A 21066-nucleotide genomic window follows, 5' to 3' on the forward strand; every position below is an offset into this window, starting at 1 on the left:
TATATCCTGACACTTTACTGAATTCCTGTATAAGTTCTAGCAGTTTTGGAGTGGAGTCTTTTGGGTTTTCCACATATAGTATCATATCATCTGCGAAGAGTGATAATTTGACTTCTTCTTTGCCGATTTGGATGCCTTTAATTTCCTTTTGTTGTCTGATTGCTGAGGCTAGGACCTCTAGTACTATGTTGAATAGCAGTGGTGATAATGGACATCCCTGCCGTGTTCCTGACCTTAGCGGAAAAGCTTTCAGTTTTTCTCCATTGAGAATGATATTTGCGGTGGGTTTTTCATAGATGGCTTTGATGATATTGAGGTATGTGCCCTCTATCCCTACACTTTGAAGAGTTTTGATCAGGAAGGGATGCTGTACTTTGTCAAATCCTTTTTCAGCATCTATTGAGAGTATCATATGGTTCTTGTTCTTTCTTTTATTGATGTGTTGTATCACATTGACTGATTTGCGGATGTTGAACCAACCTTGCAGCCCTGGAATAAATCCCACTTGGTCGTGGTGAATAATCTTTTTAATGTACTGTTGAATCCTATTGGCTAGTATTTTGTTGAGTATTTTCGCATCTGTGTTCATCAAGGATATCGGTCTATAGCTCTCTTTTTTGGTGGGATCCTTGTCTGGTTTTGGGATCAAGGTGATGCTGGCCTCATAAAATGAGTTTGGAAGTTTTCCTTCCATTTCTATTTTTTCTAACATATATCTTAAAATTGACACATCAAAACTAGTTTCTATTAAGTCCACCCAAATCTGCTCTTCCATGGCTTCCTCCACCTCAGTTAACGTGGTACCATCTTTCATTTGCTCATGCCGAAAACCTGAGTGTCTTCGTTGAACCTTATCTTTCCTTCACATCCCAAGTCCCATCTGACAGCACACTCCTCCGCTCTCCCTTCCACTCGTTCTCTCCACGGAGAGGGCCACGTCTCCCTGATCCAAGCCACTGTCCTCTCTCCGACTGGGATTCTTGCAGTCATTTCCTGACTGCCTCTTCAGTTCTGCCTTTGTGCCCTAATTCTTGTTACAAAATGTTGGTCTTTGTGCGTTTGTCTGCTATTGAAAACTCTTCTGGAAAATCACTCTCACATGATATTAAAGCCCAGCCTATTAAAGTCCAGAAAGAATCCACATGATCATACTGTCTCTCGACCTGACTTTCTCTCTCCTTAGTTTTACTGCACTGGAGTCATATTGGTTCCTTGTTGTTCCTCAACATATGAAGCAGAAGTCTGCCCCAGGGGCTTTGCATTTGATTTTGGCCTTACTTAGAATGTTCTTTCGCTAGATATTTGCACAACTCATTCTCTTCTTTTAGGTCTTTGCCCAGATTTTAATTTTTTATTTTTTAAAGATTTATTTATTTGAAAGAGAGAGAAAGAGAGCATGAGAGGGGAAGGGTCGGGGGAGAAGCAGTCTCCCCACTGAGCAAGGAGCCGGATTTGGCCCCATGGTCCCAGGGACTCCAGGATCATGACCGGAGCCAAAGGTAGTTGCTTAACCAACTGAGACACCCAGGTGCCCCCAGATTTTACTTTTAATGTGTCTACTTCTTTGGTTACATTATTAAAATTTTCTGACAGCTCTGACTCTATCTTCCTTCTTGCTCTAGTCTTCTTTTTAACCCTTATTACTGTGTACATACAACATTTTACCTCCTTATGTTGTTTATTGTCTGACAACCCCGCCTTTAGAGTCTAAGCTTTGGAAGGGCATGGGTGTCTGTCTGCTTTGTCCATAACTGAAGCCTCAGGACCTAGAAGAGTGCTTGTTACATAGTAGTTACTTGATAAACACATATTCGACAAATGAGTGATGGTGCTAGAGCTAGTGTATACCCGATTGGTCTATCTGGAATTTATATTCCATTAATTTGTTGTATTTTGGGAGCACATGTGATCTCTTGTTTAACCTTATAATAAGCTAAGTTGTGGCACGATTCTGTCAAGTTTCCAAGTCACAATATGTTTCAGAATGTACTTTCCAGGTATGTGAACTTCATAGCTGATGTCGATAAAGTACAGCCATTGTGTGCATCCACAGCAGTGGTCATTGCTTTTTTTTTTTTTTTTTAAACAGTCATTGTTTTATAATCCAACAGGCCATAATCTACTGGGGGCTGACAGCAATATAAACACTTTTGTACTGGACAGTCATACACATTTCTACATTCTAAGCACTGAATCATCTATTTTCCTGGAATGTTCTTCACCCTCTAGGTTTAAAGGAAACTCCTGTAGGATTCTATATCCCTGGGGTGTTTAAACTATGTTTGGGTGGCCCTTCTCATTTTTTTATGACCTTGGGAAATACCTTTCTTGAAGGAAGGAGCAGTAAGGCAGCAAGGGATAATGAAAAGTGTATGTGATGGGGGGCCTCCTGGGTGGCTCAGTTGTTAAGTGTCTGCCTTCGGCTCAAGTCATGATCCCAGGGTACTGGGTTTGAGCTCTGTATCGGGCTCCCTGCTCAATGGGAAGCTTGCTTCTCCTTCTCCCATTCCCTCTGCTTGTGTTCCCACTCTGTGTTCCTCTCTGTCAAATAAATAAAATATTTAAAAAAAGAAAAAAAAAGAAAAGAAAAGTGTATGTGATGTAATCACTAAGCATAGACATAAATTCTAGGTCCGCCGCTTTCTAAGGGATCAGCTACTTCATTTATTTATTTATTTAAGTATAATTGACACACAATGTTGCATTAGTTTCAGGCATACAATACAGTGATTAGACACCTTTATATGTTATGAGCCACTGGGCAATTTTTAACTTATCATAACCCATTACCATCATTTGTAAAATGGAGATAATAAAATAATACTTACATCTCGAGGTTGCTGTAAGGATTATTGCCACACACAGACACATCCACACACAGGTAGTCAATGCATATAGAAAATTATATCTTTGGGAGAACAGGATGTATTTTATTATTTGCAACATGAAAACCCTTTGTGTGTCTGTAAATATAAATTGCCCAGGACATTCTCTTCTGGCTCCTCTTCCATTGCGTGTTCTTATGTTCTCTCCCTATTTTATGACTTGCCTTTGTTCTGTTAATGGGCTTTTCCACAATCTGGCCTGTATGTGGGACTGACTTCCCAGCCCCACCTTTTCTTTACTTATGCTTGCTGTTCAGGTGATTATATTCACTGCAAAGGTTTTATGTATTGGTGACCTTCAGATTATATATCTAACAGGAAACACACATCTTGATCCAGCCTTATAGATCCACCCTCCTGTTTGGCACCCGAACCTAGGTGCTTTAAAGTTATCTCATGTGGGGCACCTGGGTGGCTCAGTGGGTTAAACCTCTGCCTTTGGCTCTGGTCATGATCTCAGGGTCCTAGGATCAAGTCCTGCATCGGGCTCTCTGCTCAGCGGGGAGCCTGCTTCGCCCTCCCCTCTCTGCCTGCCACGTGCCTGCTTGTGATCCCTCTCTCTTTGTGTCAAATAAATAAATAAAATCTTTAACAATAAAGTAAAATAAGGTTATCTCACATTTAACATGTTCAAGAGAAAGTTATTCAGGTTTTCTCTGCCTCCACCTGCTGCTATACCTGTCTATCCCATATCTTTAAGTGGTAAAATACACTCATTTTTAGACTCTAAACTTAAGAGTAGACCCTAATTTTTCTCTACCTTATAACCCACACCCTGTCACAAGTCCAGTTGATTCTACCTGCAAAATATGTCTGATGATGTCCATTTCTTTCTGTATCTGCTGTCCCCAATAGTAGCCAAGCCACTGTAATTCCCTACTTAGATTATTTGTGTATAATCAGATAATAGATTATTATAGATTATTTGTGTATAATCTATTATAGATTATTATAATCTATAATAGATTATATTAGATTATTTGTGTATAATCAGATAATAGATAACAAATAATAGATTATTTGTGTATAATCAGATCCCTACTTAGATCATTTGTGTATAATGTAATCAGATTTCTTCTGCCCATTATCCAGAACAATGAGCAGCTAGAACAATCTTTTGTAAGACTGAATTCTGCCAGTCATTTGTTTATAACTCCTCAGTAGTTTTCTGTTGCACTTAACGTCCAACTTCCTTTTAAGCATCTACCTGATCCTACATGGTCTGGCCCTTTCTTATTTTTGCACCTCATCTTGTACCACGATTGCTCCCATTCTTTATGCTCTGGCCACACTTGTTCACATGACTGCCTTCTTCATTTAATTGTTCTTTGCATTTCCCAGGCTCTAGCTAAAGTCATCTTTTAGAGTACTGATCTGTGAGCCCTGTAAGAAGCAAATATCACCTATTCTCTCTTGAATACTTAATTTCCAGGACAGAGTCATAGCATAGACATGCCATAAATATTTGTTAAATGAGTTAATGAACAAGTGCCTGGCATATGATGGGTGTTCAATGAAAGATAATTATGGCACTGATCAGTGTGCATCATTGCACTTCTTTGTTACATTAGTCTCTCCCACTCAATAGTTAGTAGATATTTTTTGAATGAGTAAAAAAATTAATTTAGCTTATAACTGAAAGACAATATTTTAGTGGTGTGTGTGTGTGTATTGAGTATTTCTCAATATATACAGAGCTTGCCTAAAATAATTCTAATACAAAATTCACAAGAATGTTTTAGTTTCACCATTTTGATAGGCCACTTTTAGTCTCACTTATCACTTTGATGGTCTTATGTAATAAAAACGAGTCCTGTTTTGTTATTGCATTTTCTCACTAATGTTCTGGATTTAATAAGACACTGTCATTTCTTTATATATGGATATGCTCATATGCTTATGAGAGATGAGATATGGTTATGAGATATGCTCATAAGCAGTAGAAGTCACATGTTCATGAGAACAAGCATTGGTCTCTAGGTCTTCGGTCTAAGCAAATGAAGGGAAAGCTTGAGAATATTCAAATAATTTCTCAAATGAGAAAACTATTATCAGCCTTTGCTCCCTTCTCCTTGTCTACAATGGCAACTTCCATACTGATTTTTGCCAAACTGATTTTTCCAAACTGATTTTTGCCCGAAATATTGTTAAACATCTAGTTATCCTGGAACATCTGGTTATTTTATAAGGTTTTTTGTTTTAATGTTTGGCCCTATGCAAGGCAGCCTTTCTCTGTTGCCATAGGAGACAGTAGAAGGCAGTGGTAGAAATGTTGGGATGCGGGGAATGACGAGAACTGTGATTCAGGTCATCTTCACTTGGTGTCGGGACTAGAATCTTTGCAGACCTGATGGGTTTTGAAAACCATTAGTATTCTTGGGGAAGCATCATGCTTGTATAAATTCCTGAAGAAGCATCACCTGTCTTTGAAAGGTGTTGTTTAGGAAGTTAGTCACTTGAAAACAATTTGAGATCCTTTACTGGCAGAGAGGATAACGTAACAAATAAGTCTCTTATACAATACTTTCAATAACCCAAATCACTAATTTGTCAGTTCCCTTTTAAAAACTCTGCTAGAATTGGCTGTAGGCAATTAGGGACACATTTCCTTCTTCCCGGGAGTTTAAACTGAAATAGATGACTACATTCAAAGCAGTGCTAAGTTTCTACTCGGAAGGATAGTTCTAAATATGCATCCTTCTAGCCCTTGGAGTCTTTGTGATATGGAATTTTTTTTTTTTTCTGGATCGGAGATAGAGGACTGATTACTGTGAATTTTATTACAAGACTCTGTAATTACTCTGAAGACTCTGGAGGACTGAGCGGGTTGCCAGAGAATTTTCTGTCTTCACCACCTAGCTACAGAATGCCCTTAGAAATGTAATAACAGAAAAGGTCATGTCCTGGAGATATATATATATATATATTCCTATTCAATATACAAAACAACTGCATAGTTGATATCTTATGTTGTTTCCCATAACAGTAGCCTAGTACATATGATGGGACTTTTCAGATGAGGAAATTCTGGTACTAAGAGGTTGAATAATTTATTAATAATTCTTAATAGCAGAACTGCAACTTGAACTGAATATTATTTTTGCCCCAAACCAGTGCCCACTTCCCTTTGTCTTTCTACCTAGTTTGGGAACATTTCGCTCTGCAATACCCCAAACCTCTTCTTTTTCTTCTTCTTCTTTTTTTCCTATAGTTCATTTAGCTTGGAAATACCTACTGACTTTGTTCTATATTATATGGAAACTAGACCCAATACTTACGTATTGGGAAGATTATTCAGCTTGCCTTACCTTGCATTTGAAGAGGGGTTATGTAGCTTTTGTTAGAAAGTCACTTTAATTTTGTGATTACATAATTAATATATCCTAATACTGAAAATTTGGAAAGAAATAAAAAGTATTTCTAAAACAAAAACTGTTATCACCCAGAGATAACTAATGCTTGTTATTTTGGTTTGCATGCTTCCTGAAGTTTTCTATTCATGCCATTGTTTTGTTTTTAGGATGCTGTCTCTCATCTTCACATAAGAATATCATTTGGCCTGCCACACATAGATTTGCTTTTGTGTACTCCAGATGAACAAATGAAAAAAAGTATTAATGCATGTAAAGTAGGATCAAGAAGCTCTATCGGATTGCTTCATCAAATTACACAATTACAAAAGAGAGTCTTAAAGATTTTTAGATTGTTTTTTTCAAAAAGATTATATTCCTAATCTACATCATCAAAGCCTACTAGTATAGACCATTAGAGCTTCCCAAAGTAGTTGTACTTACGTTGTTAAAAATACCCATGCTATTTTTTTTCCAGGTTTTGAAGATCATGATCACATGGACGCATCTAACTAAATGGTACGTGGGGACATGGTGGTCCTTTAGAGAGCACATCTAAATTACTGGCTAAATCCTTGGTTTGCCACCCAACATAGGACGTTGTTTGATTCTATCTATCAGAACTCTCCTAAATTTTCCCCACCATGCTATCTTTATTAGCCTGAACTCCTTTCCTAAAATGGTCCTTCTGTTGATCCTGTCAGTTCTGCTTTTGAAAGAAGATGTCCGTGGGAGTGCACAGTCCAGTGAGAGGAGGGTGGTGGCTCACATGCCGGGTGACATCATTATTGGAGCTCTCTTTTCTGTCCACCACCAGCCCACAGTGGACAAAGTTCATGAGAGGAAGTGTGGGGCAGTTCGTGAACAGTATGGCATTCAGAGAGTGGAGGCCATGCTGCATACTCTGGAAAGGATCAACTCAGACCCCACGCTCTTGCCCAACATCACCCTGGGCTGTGAGATAAGGGATTCCTGCTGGCATTCGGCTGTGGCCCTAGAGCAGAGCATTGAGTTCATAAGGGACTCCCTCATTTCTTCAGAAGAAGAAGAAGGTTTGGTGCGCTGCGTGGATGGGTCTTCCTCTTCCTTCCGCTCCAAGAAGCCCATCGTAGGGGTCATTGGGCCTGGCTCCAGTTCTGTGGCCATTCAGGTCCAGAACTTGCTCCAGCTTTTCAACATACCTCAGATTGCTTACTCAGCAACAAGCATGGATCTGAGTGACAAGACTCTGTTCAAGTACTTCATGAGGGTTGTGCCCTCAGATGCTCAGCAAGCACGGGCCATGGTGGACATAGTGAAGAGGTACAACTGGACCTATGTGTCAGCTGTGCACACAGAAGGTAAGCATCCTTTATATCCCTTGATGTGTGTCTTTTTATGCACTCAGCAGATTCCCTGTTATAATTTCAGATAATCGAAGGCTAAAATATTCTTGGTTATTGGGATCTTTTGAGTTGCCTGGTTATCCCAGTAATAAAAGAAGAGGTCAAGTGGCAGATGTCTAGGGAGGCTTGGATTTAGGCTAATATGAATATTGATGTGGCCATCATTTGGTGAAATGAATTTTTTTGTGTGTTCTATTACCATATTATATTACCTGTATTTCTGCTATGAAGATTCTAGAGAGTTTTAAGTTTTCTGAAATCTAATTAGCATTTCATAATTTTCACACTTAAAGTTGTTCCAACTGTTTTTGATAAAGAGAGGTACACACAAATGCAGGTAGGGACTGGAGGCAGTCTGTTCTGGCCAGGTCTACTGTAATAGAAAATTACCAAACAGTTTAGTCTTTCAACTATTTTTTTTTTCAAAAGAGAGTATTGTTAAATCTGGAAGAGAGATATGTATGAATTAATATAACCCTTGTCTAGAACATACTTAGTGTAAGTTTTTAACAATTCAAAATTAGTTTTCCTTTGAAATTTATTGTTTCTTTATGCTCAAAGCAAAAAAGGAGCAAAATGTGACCAAGGCTTTATAACAATAACAATGTTAGTCTTTCTTATTTGTTATAGTGCTTCAAAAATGTTTTCATATACATAACTTATTAGTTCATGACCAAGGCTGTTTGGGATAGGTTTGGTTTGACTACAGAGGTTAAGTGACCCAAATATGAGACTCACTAATTACACAACACTCTTTCTAGCACAACATACTGCCTATACTAAGGCCAGAAGGTACAAAATACTTTTAGAGTTCATGGAAGCATGGTGAGGGTTAGTTAAGATGAAAAAATGTTGCATTGACATTATCAATATGGTTCAAAAAATCCAGTCCTGTAAAATGTGGGGTTGAGTTATTGAGCAATTTATGAAATGATCAGAATGAACCTACTTTGGAGGTTGGTAACCAATCACCAGTCTGTTGTAGCCAACTCTTCATTATGAAGTAGTGTAATGTAGATTTCACTGTACCCACTCATTAACAATGTTCAAAGCTGTACAAACATAAAATCGTCTCCCATACTAGACTGAGATTTTTATGCCTATGGAAATTCTTGTGTATAAGTTTGTAGTTTACTTATTGAGATATTGGTATGTGGAGATTTTGAGTGATGGATAGATGATTGAGGAGACTTTGGATTTTTTTCTAATGCTGAGATTTTCATTATAAAACCAGTATTTCACTTTAGTCTCACAACAATCCAGTGATACAGGCAATCCAGGTATTTTATTCCCATTTTAAAATATAAATGCTTTTAGCATTTAAATGGTCCATCCAATATATACTTAATAGTAATTTTAATAGTAGGACTCCTCCTTACTGACTTCTAGCTTAGGGCCCTATTTTAATTGAACATAATCCAATGTAATCACACCTGAGGATATATTTACACAATGCATATTTATTAAGCACAGATACATGTAAGGACGTCTGATAGTCCTGTGAGGGGACAGCCCTCTGTTTTATATATTAATACCTTCAATGGGTAGGCAGTCTGTCCAAGGACGGGAGATATGCATTAAAGCTTATATAACCATCATTCATGATGACAAGAAGTTACAAATATTTCTTTAAAGTAAACTTACATGGAAAATATCAAGTCCTGTTCTAGGGGGATGGGCTCCATGGTGGAGATCGTCAAGAAGGAAATGGAATTTGAGTCAGATTTTGATAGGAAGAATACTGACAAAAGGTGAAAATTAAGAAGAGATGGATTTCCAGAAAAGGGCATGAGGAAATATGAGTTGGGAAAGTAAAAAAATGTTTAAAAAATGCCAAGGATAAAGTTATGTTTTGGTTCAAATTATAAATTTCATTAGGGACTTACCTCTAGCTTTTGAAGAGTAAGTCTCGGTCTCTATGTAGGACAGGCCAATTCAAGATTGTGCTCTAAGTGAAACTCATAATCATGACCATTGGCTGTTTCTTTTTTTTTTTTTCCATTGGCTCTTTCTAATTTAAAATTTTTTAACCTAAATGTATGCCAATAGTGATCTAATAAAATAAATTGATTTGTTCATGTAAGTATTATTGCATAGCTATTAAAATGAATGAAGCATTCTGTAGGTAATGAAAACATAATAATGAACTCCAAGATCATTTTTTAAGTGAAAAAAGCAAGGTGTAGTTTTGTGTAATGGCATGTTATTTGTGCAAAATGGAGTTTATGTAAACCATTGGATTCAAGGAATTGCTCTCAGAGAAGAACAAAACAGGTAATAGTTGCTTCTTCTGAGGAGGAAATAAAAGAGTTAGGGGATCAGGTAGAATGGGAGAGACTTACTTTTCTTGCATAACTTTTACATGCCAACATTTGAAGTTGTGTAGTATAAACATAAGCCACCTATTGAAACATAAACATTAAGAGGGAGCATTCTATATGTAGGTAAAAAAAAAAATAAGCCAATAAAAATTTCATTGCCAAATCCTGGCAGATTTAGTTATTTTGCCAAAAATAGGTCAATAGAAGTAGTATTGCTAAATACTGGCAAAATATTTGGATACCAACAGGATTTAGGAGAGAACATGCTTCAAGTATGGACAAAGACTGGAAGAAATACTCTTTGGCTTATTTCTTTATGTGGTTTAGTCAGAAAGTATTTCTATTGCTTTGATCCCAAGCAATTATTATCTGCATAGGAGTGGGGTGGTAGGAAGTGTCACACGGTGAAATTACATCTGGGGTCAGAAAAGTGCTGGAGTATAAGGGCATACAGCTCTGTTGGGTGCTATGGAAACTCCCCAGGATGATACCTGGTTTTCTACGGCCTGGCCCCTCAGAAAGCCTGGAGATATTTTCCATGAAATGGTAATACCGGTTCTTCCTTCAGCCTCTTTCTTGGCTGAAGTGGGATAATGCTCTCTAGCCCTGGGTCTCTCAGTCCCAGTATCTTACACTATTCCCATGTCCTCATAATTACCCGCCTTTGCCCAGTTGATATTCTTCTTTTTTAAAGAGCATTGAAGTTTCTAAATGCTTTCCCAAGATGCATTGAGGTCTATGAAAAGATGTTGTCCCATTAAAAAAATCCTTTATCCTCCCTCACCCTGCAAGTTGGTCATTTACGTCAAACTTAAACATGGTAGTACAGTCCCCTTGGCAGGGTTCACAAGGTGTTCCTTCCAGAAAGTGTTGCTGTCACAGAATCCTAGAGGAGAGCACGACGAGATCAGGGGTTTAGCTTCAGTGCTAATCTCTTACACTTGCCATTTCCTTGATATGTGGTTTTTCTAGGCTACAGGATTAGTATTTACAGTGGCTTGTTGAACCAGGCAGAAATTGTGCCTAGATCTTCTAGGAAAACAAGTTGATAGTATGAAAGTGAAAAAAGAAAAAAAAAAAAAGCTTAAGTGGGTAGGAGAAGAATAAATGAAAGAATTTTTTCTTTTTCAAATGCAGACCACACTAGTTCTTCAGCTGTGTAGGGAAGGAACAGAAATCATTCAGAAGAAAAAACGTTAGTCCTTTAGAGGCATCAATCTAGTCAATGCTCTCTCTGCTCTCAGGGGTCTTTTGCCTCAGCACTTTTGCAGACCTTGGTATATGGGTCCATTTGATGTCACAGGATCAGTGGTGCTTGCCTGTTTGGAGGTGTGGCAGACCTGCTGCTTTGATGACTTCCTTTGTTTTGTGACTTAGTAGTTTCCTCTGACTCCCAAGGAGCACCAGTCTTATGACTGTTTTGGTTAATAAGATGTGGTGGAAGTGAGGACTTCCCTTCTTGTCTGCCTGTCCTGGAACACTGTCCTCACCATGTGAAGGATGAGAGCACCCAGAGTTTCCAGATGAGGCCGTCTTAGACCACTTGACCTCAACTATGAGAGAGCACCCAATGAAGATCCAACACAGTTGCCTTCCTGACCCCACATTACTTGCAATCACATGTAGAGCCTAGCTGAAGCCATAAATGTTACTCAGCTAACCATAATGAATACCTTCAAGACTGAGTCCTGTATAAGCATATATAAACAGTGATGTGTTCCCATGACTTTTACTGTCCCGTCTCCCAACTAGATACTACTATAACACTAACACTTCAGAATCAAAACAAAATACATGTATTAAAATGAATTACTCTCTTTGTATTTAAATGTGAAATGAAGTATAATATGTTATTTTATAACTGTGAAATAAATGCTGTTAGCAAGAAGGAACATTTAAAGTCTTTCATCCATACTCCCATGACTAAAAATTCAATAATTCCCTTAAAGTATTGATGTTTAAGTAATCACACACTTGCATACATTCCATTATTACATGATTCTCCTTGATTTAGCTCTATTTCATTGAGAAAAGTAGTTACAGACTAGATTTTATGTATAAAGTCATGTATATTGTACTTTATGTGTGACTTACAGGATTTTTATATTTTACAATTTTGCTGATTTTGTGCTTATTGGAGTACCTAGCACATAGTAGGTGTTCAAAGACCATTTGCTGAATGGATGGATTTGTGTTAGAATAATACTTAACTCACTAATTATGAACATATAGCATGTAGATAAATAGCGGCACTTGCAACTTTTCAGGTTTGCTTCTTTATTAAAAATGAGTTGCCAAGATGCCTCCCTTGATTAATTGTAAAATGTTACTCATATGATACTACTTTTTTGTTTGCATTCATTTTTGAATTTATTATTTCCATTTGATGATATAAGAATGTTAATTTTTTCTAGACAAAAAGCATGTCAATGATGCTCTTGGGGAAGAATGTACCAATAAGTTGTACTGGTAAAATGACATCATTAAGAACATTGTCTTCAGGCTAACCTGCATATTGCAAGGTTGTACCACATTCAAGTTGTAATATGGCTTTCCATCAATTTATTTTTTTAACAGGTGATAACAGTCAAGCCCTGCTTGAAATATCTTCAGTGTGATTCATAGTCTATATGCTTAGCCTAACTTCTGAAAAATGGGACCTTATTCCTGTCACTTTTTTTCTATTAATTGGGATTATATCAGACAATAATTTAGTATGGAAAGAAGAGAAATATCACTGTGTGCCTTAGTAGTACTTTTTAAAGGGGTTTCATTTTGTTTCTCTAGGGATTGAATAGTGTTGAGAGTTGAAATGGATTTTGAGATTATCATGATAATAATTCAGATACAAACTATTATTAAATCTTGTAGAATGTTAATACTGGAAGTGTCTTAAGTGAGCACATAGTTAAACACCTCTGTTACAGTTGGGGAAACAGAGACAGTAAAAACAAGTAATTTGGCCTTACTTATACATAGTTACTTACAGGGTTAGGTTTTGGAGCTCAGTATTCCTGTCCAGAATTCCATTTCTACATCATTGTTAGGGATAATTACTCAAATTCTTCTTCTTCTCCACCCTCCCCCTAACCCCCCCCTTTTTTGTTATTGTGTTACTTCTCCATTTCATTGCTCTATTCCTTTTCCTTCATCTCAATTATGACAATATGCTGAAAGATTTTTTTATGTTATGTTATTCACCATATAGTACAGTATGCTGAAAGTTTTAGTGTCTATCTGAAGTAGTAACAGGGACTACAAATGAATTCATTAATGTGGAAGTTAGCTTTGAGAAATAATGTGACCCCTTTGCTCTTGACCTATGAATTAGATGAATTGCTTCTTTACCTGAGTCATATTGCAGGTTTGCAGGAACTTTGAAAGATTTTTCTTTGCTTCACAAAAATTCTGAAAACATGAGATCTCCAGAAATCTTTGTGATTATGGAATGATTGGGTAATTATATTGGTTACCCTGATATAACAACACATAAAAAACAGAAGACACAGAGACTTTTAGGTCTGTAATATTCTCCATTAAATTGATTTGATTGTAGAACTATAATCTGGGAAATAGAGTGGCAACTTTAATAGTAAATAAATAATTTTTCATTTCATACATCACTGTCAGAAACTTTGTTGTTAGTAATGAAAGAAATACAGGAAGCTCTGGAAAATTTGTTCTGGGGATGCTGCTTTCACCTTCCCTTTCAGATAGATAGCATATGATCTATTAGACCAGAGATAGCATATGGTCTATTAGACCAGAGATAGCATATGGTCTATTAGACTGTTATTGGCTGGCCTCTGAGGAAGTTATTATTGCCTTGATCAGGGAAAACATAGGCTCCTTTGACATATCTAACTGCGGCTTGGACAAGATCTTCCCTGTTTATAGGATTTGATCTGAAAGGGTGGACTTTAGACCAGGTTTGACTCTAACTCATCTCTAAAGGTTCCTGATGGACACAGCATCCTTATTTCCACTTTCTCATTCACTATTACTGTCTATTCACTGTTGAAAATACCAGATATCCACCCCCTACCCCAAAATACTCCATGTCCAGGATGACTAAATTAGAAGAACCCTTGTTTTCAGAGGGTATTTTTGCACTGATGCTTACACACACACACAGATACATAGCTGGGAAGGGGGATGTACAGTTTCAACTAATCAGATGTTTCCTTTAAGGAAGATGAGCTCTTAGTGTGTATGCCTGTTTGAAATATTTAGCGTTTATCCATTTTATGGATGTGAGCAGCCCACGTTGTGTGTTCTTCCTTTGTCTCCTTTATTCCAGATCCCAAAGAGATCATGTTATTTTCTGAGCTTTAGAGTTTGAGTGTTTAGAGAGTTCATTCATTCTATTTGTTAAAGAGATGATCTTGTGACTCCCTTCCTCAGTCATTAGAAGCTTAATAGCTTCTAGGTTTATAAAGTTTAGTCTGAGTAATAAAAGTTGCTCTTGATTGAAGATTAGTGTGGAATGGGAGGGCATGGTATTCCAATTAAAACCATTTCTGCACAGCGAACCTTGCCCAATATACATGAAGTGAGTACTTATGAAAAAGCAAGGATGGATATCCACAAAAGTCTAAACTGGAGATCCTTTCCTTTTCTCCCTTTTCTCTCTTTTTCTTTCTGTCTCTCTTATTTACCATGTTTTCCTCATCCCTTCTTTAGATGCTGGCAGTTTTTATATGTTTTTATAGGTTGTTCAGTAAGTCTAGTCAAGGGTAATAGCCTCATTATTCCATTAATTTGGAAATGAATATGTGAAAATTGGAGATTACATTAATGATATTGTGGAGGTTGAAAAAAAAATTAAAAGAAATATCACTGGCATCAGAGGTAAGAGTGTTTACTGTGACGCTGAGAAAATGACTTCAGCTTTTTCCTTCATTTGTTGTATGAAGAGGTGCTTGAAAGGATGTTCTTGTAGGTGCTTTCCAAGACTGACTTTCTGTGACTTGCTTTTATGCGTCCATAAACCACACCTGGAATGGATTTTTTTATAAATGTTGGGCATCACATTTAAAATAAGTACAACCAAGTATGATCTGTTCAAAATAGAGTGGTCAGAAATGGTTATGAGACTTGAAACTGTGTCCTCAGAGAATGAATTTGGCACACAAAAGATAAGACATAGCAGGGACCTGACTGCTACCTGTAGTTGTTTGGAAAATTCAGGTGGAAAGAAGCTGTAGTCATGCTACATAACCAGGAGCATTACAAAAAGAACTAATTACTGAAATATGAGAGTAACAAATTATGGTTCAATTTTAAAAAGCTTATTTTATTCACTCATATAACTGTTAACTGAAGGAATTGCCTCTCTCAGAAAGTGGTGAGTCAGTTTTCTGTAGGTCCTGTGCACAGCCTGGAACAGATAATCACTTGGAGGGGCTATGGAAAAATGAACTTAAGCCTCATTTGGGGGAAGGAGGGAGTTGGAGTCTTTGTTCCTTTTGATAACTACTAATATTGATGACAATTAAATGTCATGTAATTGAGATTCTATTATTCTGTGAATTAAAACATGATTGCATATGCTGTGATATTTCATTAATTTGTTACTTGATTCATTTGTTCCATAATACATTCCGATAAAGTAATTGTTTCATAGGTTAGAGAATAAGTATGGAAAGAGGAAGTAATTTTCCCAGTAATGCCACATCCAGTTAGTGGCAGAGTGAGGATTTGGACCCAAGGGCAATTCTTTTAAAATCAACCCAAATTTTCTCCTTTTATATTAGGGTAGTGGTGGCTTCAAGCAAGAGTGGAGTGCAACTTTATTGACTCCTTTTCTCTCCCTAGGAAATAAGAAAACCACTTGTTTTCCCACTGAGAAAAATCTTTGAGCATGTTTCTTGTATCTTTTTATTCAGCTTTGAAAGCAACACCTTTGTTCCCATGGAAGGAATTAATTATAGTAAAGAGAAGATAAATTAAGGAGGTTGCTTGTGGCAACAAGTTGACCTCACAGAAGAACTTTGTGTGAGTCTAATGATAAGTACAGACTGTATCTGGTTGTTTTTATTCACATCTTCATTGCAGACGCCACACTTCATCCTTCAGATGCCAGTTATAGGAGGAAGCAGGATGGTACACATTTTTTAGGAACAGGAGAACATATTGTTAGTGATGTAGCCTTATGTATGAAAGACTTCTTTGGAATTCATCAGGATGAGGAGTTATGAAATCCTCATTTTGGCACATTTGCATGTACTCCAGAAAGACTTCTCAACTTAACCAAATGTTGAGTTGAGGAGATTTTTTTGGCAAGAGGTGTGATAGTCAGCTATGTTCATTTGAGGGGACTTCGAAATGAGTGATTATGCCCCAATGATGCATTTTATGTATCTGCTTTCATATACACATGAAGGCTTTTAAGAGAGATTGTCTAGTTTTTGTTTTTGTTTTTTTTAAGAAGTGCATCAAAACTCACATGTCATTTGTAAAACCTGTTCATTGGGTTGAGACCAGCAGTTAATATAGAGGTGAATAAAAAAGGATAGAGTAGAATGTAAACATCGGAGTATTACATAATAGTAAGAGTAGGTATTGTTTTGTACATTTTTATTTTAGTTGCACATAACCATATGTGTCCTGTGGGTTACCACTTAAAAAATTTATTTCTTACTATGTCCTATAGCTAAAAAAAACAACAACCCTGAAAGCTACTTACTCTACTCTTCTTTTTAACATTGTTAATACATTTTTTTCTTTCTTTTTTTTTTTTTTTTTGCTAGGGAATGGCAATATACATATTCATTCTTCTGTGACCATGTCATGTGGTTTGTCTCTCCTGGATGGGTGGGTTCTAAGACTTCTTATTAAAAATAAGCAAGAATTCTAAGACACTCATGGTAGGAAATAGTGAAGACTTTGAGAAAATATAACTAATTAATATGTTGTTGATAAGTGACATAAGCATCAACATAGGACAATGGCAAGGACACAAAACCAGGAAATCAGAGGCAAGTTTCTGGTCCAAGCTTTTAATCAGACACCAAGACAAGCCTGGGAACACTATGTATTTATTTTTTTTTATATCCCAATAAGTATATTAAAAATAAATACAAATGATATTAATTATAATTTTGGCACTAAAAGTGTACATATATCAAATTAATAGATCCACCCCCAACACACACACACACACACACACACACAACACACACACACACACACACACACACACACACTATAATGTGATAATATTCCCAAGATAGTTGCTTATCACATAAAACAGATTGTGATAAACCACATGTAATGGGGGTATATAATAAGGCACAAGTTTAAACATATAACATTGGGGTCATGACCTTAAATTTACAAAGTTTGCTGCAAAGACATCTTGGTTTCCTGTTTCTTGTTACTTTTCAACCATTCTATTTAAGTATTGGGAACATAGACAAGTTTGAGTATAAATCCTGATTAATATTCTTGCTAGTAGAGGAACTTCAGACTAAGTCACTTAAGTTAGTTTTCTCATTATTAAATTGAGATAATAATACCTACCCCGCAGACTATTGTGAAAAATAGATATAAAGATTTTAGTGTCAACCTTGGCACATAGTAAGTGCTCAATAAGTGTCTTCTAAATTAGTTTGCCAGTCAGTTGCTTAAGAGAAGACTTGATTTAGACTCAGGTCCTGATCTCAGGGTCCCTGCTCAGCCCTGAGCCTGTTTGAGACATTGTGTTTCTCTGCCCCTCCCCCCACTTGTGTGCGCTCACATCCTCTCTCTCTCTCTCTCACACACACACACACTGTAAAATAAATGAAATATTGAAAAAAATAAATTAGTTCACCAAGAATTTGCCTTGCCTTATATGGGTGAGAAGAGAAAACCTATAACTAAATGTTTCACTTTGGCTTTGCTTAGCTAAAACTGACTAATGAGTGAGGTGGAGAGTTAGGAAAGTGACCAGTAAATGCAGTGAGTATTAGAGTTTTACCAATTTTCATTTTGGAAGTTAGGTTTGCCATCACATAATACAATATAGAGTGTTCAGTACTTTGGTACAATTATAACTAGATCCCACAAAATCTTCCTTCAGTTGCTGAGAAGCATTATGGTGGCAGCAAAATGAGCAGTCTGGAAAATCCCAGAGCTAGATGGTTCACATGGTTGTCTCCACTGTGTGTGTGTGTGTGTGTGTGTGTGTGTGTGTGTGTGTGTGTGTGTAGGGGGTGGAGGTATGGGAACAGAGAAGTTGAAAATGGAAAGTTAACACTGTATTTTAAGTATTTCTGAATTATGCTAACTTTTATAACAAGCATGAACATCTTTTGTAGTAAAAAAGACCCTACAATGGATACAAAATTTCTTTGTAAATTTGCCCCTTAACTAGTCTGGGACAGCAGCTTTGCTGATAATAGCTAATCTGTTAACACATTGAGACACTCCAGAGACCTGAGTATAAAACCAATAGGAGATAATATGGACCTTAGGATATAAAACAGAGTAATAGCCATATTAGATGGAAAACTAAACTGATGCTCTCTTACAGATCATTACAGCTCAAATAATAACAGTGACAGTAATAGTAACTATTATTTGTCAGGCATGTCCTGTTATCAGAAATTATCAGTTTTTATTAAAATCTATGAATTCATACCAGACATAAATTTTGGTGCTATTTCTGGCATATTATTATTACTGTTATTATTACTGTTATTATTATTACTATTATTACTGTTATCTGAATGTTAGTCCTACCCATAGTTGCAATAAAAATAGAGTATAAAAAGGATATGTCTTTGTTCCTTAACTTAAGCTGTCTAAAACCAGAAATATTGTATCTGCCAGTTTCTTCACAACCTTTTGATATTTTTTTGGTTATGTAACTTATTTTCAAAAGTCGTGTATCTACCTTTCACCAGATTAAGGTTGGTATTTCAAGCCTTGACTCTCCCTAATAAGCATAAAGAGTCATTATTTTTTCAGGATTATGAATTACTGCATTGCTATATAATGAATTTTTATCTTTTAATAAGCTAGAGAAATATACAAATTAAGTAAGACATATTGAAGTGTCATGTTAGTTTACTTTCAATTTCATGGAATTTCAAAAAAATTGAATTACAAATGAACCTGGTAATTAATATGTTTCTATTGAAGTAAATTGAGAAAAGAAGGAAAAAATATATCAAGACACAGAAAAAAATTAAGCAAGCTATCTGGCTCTATTATTCATTATCAACTTAATTTTGTTGTTTTCAATTCATAAATTAGTCCACTCATCTCTTACTACAGAATATAATTAGTTCTTATTTTTTTGTGCCCTTTTGTTTATACTATTCAGTGCCCCCTGGTCTAAGACAAAGTTGATAAGTATTGTTCCATTCAGGATAGTCTGAGTTCGGTATGCTTAAGAATATTTTTATATATAGTAATAAGATTTTAATCTCCCTCATGAACAGATACGGCAGACACAACCTCAAACAATAAACCATAAAACACATAATCACTAGTAATTGAGACATTCTTTGGTTTGTTTAACAAAATTGAAGTCATTTCTTTTAATGAATTTAGACCTCTGATAATTATCTAATTATGTGGAACTCTGGGAAAATTTAAACATTTTTTTTATTCTTTTTAATCATACTACATTTTTCCCTGATACAAATTTAGATTCTTTGAGTGAAATTATTCATAAACTCAATCCTATCTCTGATTTTGATGTTTCTTGGTATTTGCATCTTCCTTGAAATTCTCAACCTTCTCTCTTTCTGAGTCTTAGTTCGGAATCTTGAACTGTAGTATCTTTCACATTCTTCTGAGTAACCAATAGAATTAATGGTTTTACTGAACTGGCTTTATTTACTTGAAAAACATCATCCTTGAAGGAGACAGTATTGTTTTGTGACTGTAGAGAATAGTACTTTGGGTTTGTTTGGCAGGAAATTTCTCTGCGAGCTTAAAGCTTGTTACGCGCCTTTGCTTTTACCTTCATTCTGTCAGCAGATGGCAAATTGCATTGCATATGACTTTAAGTTTAAAGAGGTTGAGGAGAGTATAAAACTTGTGCCATCCATAGGAATAAAGAATATCATTGAGAGACATAAAAAAAAAGTAAGTTCTCAAAATTTTAATATATAATATATGAAAGTGGCCATGAGTGGACTTTCAGAAATTGTACACATTTTCTTTTTTTAAGATTTTATTTATTTGTCAGAGAGAGTGAGCACAGGCAGACAGAGTGGCAGACAGAGGCAGAGGGAGAAGCAGGCTTCCTGCTGAGCAAGGAGCCTGGTATAGGACTCGATCCCAGGATGCTGGGATCATGACCTGAGCCGAAGGCAGCTGCCCAACCAACTGAGCCACCCAGGTGTCCCAACACATTTTCTAATCAAAGGTAACTGAAATGAATCTTAGCTGAAAAAGAGCCAAAACTCTTACTGAAGTGATTTAATTTGAGTCTAGGAAACTTTACCTCTGATCTAGTTAGGGTGTCAAAGAATTTTGTTTTGAGATCAGTGGAGGGAGCATTAATCTTAGAATTACTTTGGAGACTGTATTTGATTTCCCACTTGAGGATGACCTTGGGCAGTTCACTTAACCTTTCTGAATCCGCAGATCCTCATTTGTAAGACGATAGATGGTTATATCCGCACTCTCCATACTAGTCTTTTGTTATGATGGTCAATTGAATAATCATTTAATGTGCTTTATAAATCTAAAGCTGCTTGATATATTAATGAAATATTAAATGAACATTTACTGTGTGCCAAGATCTATATGCTTGGGCTAGGCTTTTCTAAAATACTGAGTAGAGTAGTCTGAAGTTCAGATGCTAATCAAAGACCTTTCATTAATGACGTCTCCACCACAATAAAAAGAGTGAGATTCTGCTGGCTGGATGTGGTTGGGGGATAGGGGACTTCTTTTCCACATCATGTATGGGGCCATAAGTAACACATTGTTGAAGTGTAGGATCTGATATGGCTTGGGACTTCTAGCAGTGGGAACACAGGTGTGTTGAAGGAGCTCAGATACTGAATTCAGAGAAACCTGAATTCAAATCTCAGCCCCAACCCTACTTGCTTTCTAACCATCAGTTACATCATTTCCAAAAAAGGAATGATTATTAATGTTTTTGGCTCATTGGATAATC

At 36.5% G+C, this 21066-nt stretch overlaps 1 protein-coding gene across 2 annotated transcripts in view; it reads left to right on the forward strand.

Moving 5' to 3' along the window:
• GRM5 (glutamate metabotropic receptor 5) overlaps positions 1 to 21066 on the forward strand; it is a 563943-nt gene that overhangs the window by 48628 nt on the left and 494249 nt on the right. Inside the window, exons 4-5 of one of the 2 annotated variants that reach the window (XM_032358929.1) lie at positions 6406 to 6496; positions 6714 to 7575. In XM_032358929.1, coding sequence (XP_032214820.1) covers positions 6915 to 7575 — 661 coding nt within the window. In that variant the 5' untranslated portion in view covers positions 6406 to 6496; positions 6714 to 6914. The remainder of the gene's footprint in view (positions 1 to 6405; positions 6497 to 6713; positions 7576 to 21066) is intronic. The other variant, XM_032358930.1, reaches the window with a different exon arrangement.

Source organism: Mustela erminea, chromosome 9 (assembly GCF_009829155.1).
Source record: "Mustela erminea isolate mMusErm1 chromosome 9, mMusErm1.Pri, whole genome shotgun sequence".
Taxonomy (NCBI): Eukaryota; Metazoa; Chordata; class Mammalia; order Carnivora; family Mustelidae; genus Mustela; species Mustela erminea.